The following is a 6,668-nucleotide window of genomic DNA, read 5'->3' on the forward strand; positions in this document are numbered from 1 at the left end:
ATTAAATATTAAAGACATATTGAATTTTATCACACTTAAACACAAGTTTAGATTATTATTCACCAGTTTCATATTTATTTGTCATTTAGTACCGTTACCTAAAGTAATAGTAAACGACTAATAATTATTGGCTTATTGATGATGAGACATTATTTCATTCGGAATGCCAATTTTGGATACCAATTAAATATACATAACTGGTCCATGAAAAATATTAGAAAGAAAATTAAAAAACTATTTAATGATTATATCGATTACAATTTTTTTATTTATTATTAATTTTTAGCATTTACAATTTTAATATGTTTTAAAATTGTAAATGCTAAACATTAATAATAATTTTTAGCATTGTAATGTTTTTTTTTCACATTTATCTTAATTAGAAGACATATGGATATGAATTTTTAAAATCTGAAAACTTATGATCTAATTTTTTTTTAATCTGAAAACTCATGGATCTGAATTGTTAAATCTAAAAATATATGGATCAAATCTTTTAATCTAAAAACTCATGGATCTGAAAATCGTAAGTTATTTTGAAAGACAAAAAAAGAAGAGTTAAAATTTAAGCATATTACATATTTCGAATGTATTAAAATATATATATATATAATATATTTAATATAAAATATATTTAATTAAAATATACAGATTGCAAATTCAGATATTTTTGTAACTTGTAACTTTTAAGCTACATATAACACGTTCTTTCCGTTTATTTTACAATTACAACGTTTTAAAATGTAAATATAATGTTTAATTTTGGGCCGTTTTTTTACAGGGTTAAAATCCGCAGCTGAATTCTGGCGCAGGCTACGCTGATTCTCGAACGCGCTCCGCTGCGCCTGCGTAGAAACGGCTGCGTAGAAACCAACAACAAACATGGCGGACGGTGAGCGCTCTCTCTCCTCTTTGTGGTTGATTTATTTTAGGGCTGAATCGCGGGTTTTCGGGGCTGTGTGGGTTTTATACTGCTGTGAAAATATTAGAGACTCCTAACCTCCTGCGGGAGCGGGTTTAACCCGGGTTTTAGCGGCTTTAATCCGCGGCGGAGGGGTGATGAAGGGCCGGTAGCTCAGCGTTTAGCGCGCTAAGCTAATTGAGCTGAGTGGATCCCGCCATAGAGAAACAGCTGCTGCAGCCGGACTGCATTATTATAAACCCAGCATATTAATATTAAACCTGCTACAGCTCATTACAGCGGAGTTATCCTGCTATTAATCAGTGTTTATGTACTTACAGACCCGCAGTTCTTATTGTCCTGCTTATAAAACACACCACTGTCTGTTGGCTCAGGTTCTAATAGAGCCAGTGGATCAGGTGTGTGTTTAAACCTTGAGCAAAGTTTGGACACACACCTTCTCATTCAGTGTCTTTAAACTTTACTTCTGTATTTAATGTATTTTCTACATTGTAGGTTAATGTTAAAGGCAGTTAAGGGACACATATTGAATTATCAATCAATCAAATTCAATCAACTTTTATTTTAACTTTTTTGAGGATGACAGTCATTAACAATGTAAATCCAAAATAGTTACAGTATAAAAGATTTAAAACATTTTATAAGAAATTAGAAATAATAAGGAACAAATAGTAAAAGCTAATAATAAATGAGTTATTTTAAATCATTTTATATAGATGAAAAAATATGTATGCATGTGTATATATATATATATATATATATATATATATATATATATATATATATATATATATATATAAGAAAAAAATAGAAAGTTAATAAAAGATAATAGTAAAAATAAAGAAAAAAGGTATGTATGTTGAGAAATGATAAAATGAATAACAATGAACTACGAACATAGAAATAAAAAAATAAATAGTCATAAATAAATAAATAAAACAGAATAAAAACAAATTAAAAAGCCCAGTGAGCTGAGCTTCAACCTTTCCTGTAGTGAATTCAGCTGCTCTGTAGCTAAAAGCAGATTTTCCCAGTTCAGTAAAAACTCTCGGTACCTGACAGGTGGTCCATTAATAATAATAATTACTGTTGTTAAATGAGATCAGAGAAGAGATATAAGCTGGCAAATGGCCAAAAAGTGATATATAAATAAAAATTAGCCAATGAGAGATTCTTATCGTGCAAATAGTGAGGTATTAATATATTTATATTCGCTGATTAATTCAGTGGTAAATTCTGACAGGGTAGTAGTAGTTATGTTACGTTGTAAACAGTTTAAAAAAGTAGTTCTCCACATTAATCCCATGAACAAAGATGGTGATTTGAGGTAAGCTGGAGCTTCACAGCGTAAGTGAAAAGCAGCAAGTCCTCATAAGCATCTGCACTGAAGAGGAATTTTACATCAATTTTACAATTACAATTTAAGTTGATCAGTTCTTTTTGTCTAGTTGTAGTCTTTAGTATGAATGAATGAATGAATGAGACACACAACAGTTATAATAACTTATGTTATGTCTTATGTTGCTGTACAACATGTGTAATAATGCCTTGCTAAGTGCAGTTCAGACACTGACCTACTCTTAGAGTCTCTGTCGAATGCAAAATCCACCGGAGATCCTATTTAAACCTATATAGTTACACACAGGGGTGTGGGTAGTCCAGGTCCAAAAAAAAAATCCAGCTGTTCAAATGATTTATTTAAATGTGTTGAAGCTATTTAAAAAAATAAATATATTTGTTTAGTTTGTATTCTATCTGCCAATGAGAAAATGTGGGTCCTTACAGTGAAATAAAGCATTTTATGTATAATTAGAGCCCTCTTTAGAATTAAGTTTTGAATAAAATAATTGAATATTCTTTTTTCTTTGTTTGTTTTGTGTATTCAGATCACACAGAGGGAGAGAGCATGGAGGGACACACTCCCGTGAGTTACTTGGTTTTGGCACTGCAGTCTACACTAATGGAAAGCTGTGTGTTTGTATTAGTATGTGTAGATTTATTATTACTCTGTGACTTCGCTGTTTCTGTACATTAGGTTGCAGAAAACCCTCACGCAGAATATGGCCTCACAGAAAACATCCAGGTACTGGATACAAGCGAGAACTTTATGGGGAAAGCTGTCAGACACTTTCTGTGACTTACAGTTGTAAGCTAATGTTTTGGCACCCCTGATTACATTTTATTATAAATCAGTGAAAATGATAAAAAACTGCAGATCCCATTAGAACTTCAGAATGTCTTATTCTGAAGATTCTGAATAAAGTATTGAAGATCTAACTGTGAGCTAGTCTGAAGAACGAAGCTCAGTTCCAGGTTTCTCCTGCACTTCCCCAGCCAGAGCCTCAGGGGGGAGGTGTTCAGTTCCATCAGCAGCAGCAGCAGCTCACCTGATTTACCAACATTAAAGAGGAATTCTGGTGTAAAATTTACTTTGGGTGTAGAAAAAAACAACATAACGAGTACTAACCTTTGTTAATTAGCCCACCTCATCTCTCCTGCAGCTTTCTGAGATTTAGAAATTTTGTGCTTTTAGCCCTTCAGAGCATATTTTGCCCCAATAAATTGCTTTTTACACTATTTTTCATGCTCAAAGTAGCTCCACACCTCATTGGGAGAATCTGAAGAGCCCAGACATTTAAAACAAGGCATTAATAACTCAAAAAGTGCACAAGAAACGCATTAAAAACCACTTATTACATCTCAGGATGCCGCTATCAATGTACTGATCATGACTTTACTATAAGATGGCGGCGCCTAGAGATGAAGCTAATGCTGTTTTTTTAATAATGTTTTTGTGCACTTTTTAGGGTTTTAATGCCTCATTTTTAAATGTCAGGGCTCTCCGGATTCTAGCAATGAGATGTGGAGCTACTTTGAGCTGAATAACGGTGGGAAAAAAACTATTTCTCTGCAAATATGGCAAAATATGCCCCATATGATCCATTATAAAGCTTGTTTGTACAAACAGAATAAAATGGCTGTATCTTAGAAAGCTGCAGGTTCAGCAACAGTATGTGCTGAAAGAATGAGGTCAGCTGACTACCTGAATATACTGAATATAGACCAGCTTATTCCATCAATGGATTTATTCTTCCCTGATGAACACGGCCATATTCCAAGATAACAATGTCAGGATTCATGGTGCTAGAATAGTGATGAAAGAGTGATTCAGGGAGCATGAGATCATCATTTTCACACATGGATTGAGAGAGAGTTCACCACAGAGTCCAGATCTTAACCTCATTGAGAATCTTTGGGATGTGCTGGATGGAGAAGTGCTGCTTTGTGCAGTGGTCAGACTCTACCATCATCAATGCTGCTGCAAGATCTTGGTGAAAAATTAATCTAGCAACACTGGATTGAAATAAATAATAAATCTTGTGACGTTACAGAAGCTTATTGAAACAATACCAATGGTGCTCCTTTTTTATTTATTTATTTTTTTGGCCAGGCAGTGTACAAATTGCATTGTACACATGCATTTCTGGACAAGCTGAGAGCTCCAGAACCAGTGTCTCTAGTGTGTGAGTCATGTGGAATGATAATATAATAAGATATAATATAATATATAGATAATATAATATAGTGATATTACAAGACTTTACACAAATAATAAACATTAAATGACAAATGCTTTAATTCCAGTTGTATAGTTTATTGTCCAGAAATGTTTAGAAAGCTGCAGGAGAGCGGAGGTAGGCTATTTAACAAAGGTTTGTACTCTTTATCATGTTTTACAACATGAAAAGTCAATTTCACACCAGGTTTCTCCTTTAAGCTTTGATTGATTTACTAAACCAGCTGCTGCTTTGAAGGTGTTTAATTAACACAGTGATGTGAATCCAGCACATTTCTGTATGAAAGTTTTATTTGTGTTTTTCTCTTCCTAGTAATATAGATATGTAATAATTAAATGATTACTTTATTTATTTAGCCACTAAGTTAGTTGTTAATATTAATATTTCAGATAAAATAAAAAATGTTTGACGTTTAAAGTCTGTGGTTTCTTCTCCCCGTGTCTGTAGAGAATAGTGGACAGTGAGAAAACCAACGCAGACAAATCCACCAAACAGAAGGTGGATCTACAGACCCTACAGACCCTCCCCACGCGAGCGTATCTGGATCAGACGGTGGTGCCAATTCTTCTGCAGGGACTGTCTGTGCTGGCTAAGGAACGGTGAGTACAGGAGATAGTGAAAGAGATGAGTGTCTGGTAGGGGTGGGCGATATGGTCATAAAATAATATCATGATATTTCATGGTTTTATATTTTCCCAATAGCAAAACTTTTGGTGATATGACAGAACACTGGATAAAAAAAATAAGATTACACTACTGCAACAAAATGAAAAATTAATTTTATTATTGCATATCATATGATATGGCACACCCCTAAAAAAATCACGAATTTTACCAGATTGATCCAGAATGTCATGGTACTAATAATAATGCACTCCAAATATCTCCATATATCCAGGATTAAAGTAAAATAAATGATACTGGACAGATATAATCTGTCTCTAGTAGATATAGAATGGGAAATTAGAACAGTGTAAATTTTTCTTTTGCCAAAAACAGTTAAAAAAAAAAAATTATATGGCAGAGTGATATAGCACCATATTTCAAGGTAAAATATCGGTCATGATATTCAAAAATGTTGCTGCTATTATTGCTACTATACAATATGCCACACCCCTAGTGTCAAATCACATAGACACCATATGATAAACTTGTTTTAAACACAGAGTGATCTATTTTAAGCGTTTATTTATTTTATTATTGATGATTATGGCTTACAGCCAATAAAAAAAAAAAAAAATCAGTGTCTCAGACAATTGTAATATTGTATAAGACCAATTGGTACTTTTGGCAGTGTGCCAAGTCCTGCTGGAAAATGAAATCCGCATCTCCATAAAAGTTGTCAGTAGCAGAGGGAAGCATGAAGTGCTGTAAGATTTTAGACTTGATAATAAAACACAGTGGATCAACACCAGCAGATGACATGTCTCTCCAAACCATCACTGATCATCAGTAAATTTTACATTTCATTTAAAGTAAATCAAGGGATCAGAGTCTGGAGGAAGAGTGGAGAGACACACAGTCCAAACTGCTTGAGGTCTAGTGTGAAGTTTCAACCAGTGATGGTTTGGAGAGACATGTCATCTGCTGGTGTTGATCCACTGTGTTTTATTATCAAGTCTAAAGTCAGTGCAGTGTTTTACAGCACAGACTCTAATATATTATTTTGTATTAATTTGATTTTTCTGTTTTTCCTCATTTCTTTTTCTACAGGCCTCCAAATCCCATTGAGTTTTTAGCGACGTTCCTCCTGAAGAACAAATCGCAGTTTGAGGATCGGAATTAAGATCAGGACAGAATCGGCACAGCGGCCCCAATCATGGCAGTGCGAGATCTTCTTCGTCTCCAGTAGAAACTTAATGGTGTCTCACTTATTTACCTGTTTGCAATGTGCTAGAACTTATTTTTTGTTTGTTTTTTTGTTTTGTTTTTTAAACACAAATAAAAATGTTTCAACAGAGTGAAGTTTAATCTGTTAATAATTATAAAATACAAAGCCTTAAAATAAAGTCTCCCCCATGGATTTCAGTAAGTAAATTATGTGGGTTTGATGGTTGATGCTGCAGTTGGTCTGCAGGTTTAGGTTCAGCAACAGTATGTGCTGAAAGAATGAGGTCAGCTGACTACCTGAATATACTGAATATAGACCAGGTTATTCCATCAATGGA

General features: G+C 33.8%; 1 protein-coding gene across 2 annotated transcripts; it reads left to right on the plus strand.

Moving 5' to 3' along the window:
• Window positions 1-790: 790 nt before the first annotated feature.
• On the plus strand, window positions 791-6,460 carry dpy30 (dpy-30 histone methyltransferase complex regulatory subunit). Of its 2 annotated transcripts, XM_022674553.2 has the most exons (5): window positions 791-892; window positions 2,809-2,846; window positions 2,958-3,005; window positions 4,948-5,099; window positions 6,214-6,460. In XM_022674553.2, exons 1-5 carry the CDS (start codon window positions 883-885, stop codon window positions 6,284-6,286), a joined length of 321 nt encoding a protein of 106 aa, XP_022530274.1. In that variant the 5' UTR covers window positions 791-882; the 3' UTR covers window positions 6,287-6,460. The 2 variants fall into 2 exon arrangements, with proteins under 2 accessions (XP_022530274.1, XP_022530275.1); XM_022674554.2 differs by lacking the exon at window positions 2,958-3,005 and having other exon boundaries at window positions 796-892.
• The last annotated feature ends 208 nt before the right edge of the window (window positions 6,461-6,668 follow it).

Source organism: Astyanax mexicanus, chromosome 21, assembly GCF_023375975.1.
Source record: "Astyanax mexicanus isolate ESR-SI-001 chromosome 21, AstMex3_surface, whole genome shotgun sequence".
Lineage (NCBI taxonomy): Eukaryota > Metazoa > Chordata > Actinopteri > Characiformes > Acestrorhamphidae > Astyanax > Astyanax mexicanus.

Coding starts and splice junctions, on each gene's coding strand:
- dpy30 (XM_022674553.2), top strand. Junction 3,006..4,947: donor GCCTCACAGAAAACATCCAG/GTACTGGATACA, acceptor CCGTGTCTGTAG/AGAATAGTGGACAGTGAGAA. Junction 5,100..6,213: donor TCTGTGCTGGCTAAGGAACG/GTGAGTACAGGA, acceptor CTTTTTCTACAG/GCCTCCAAATCCCATTGAGT.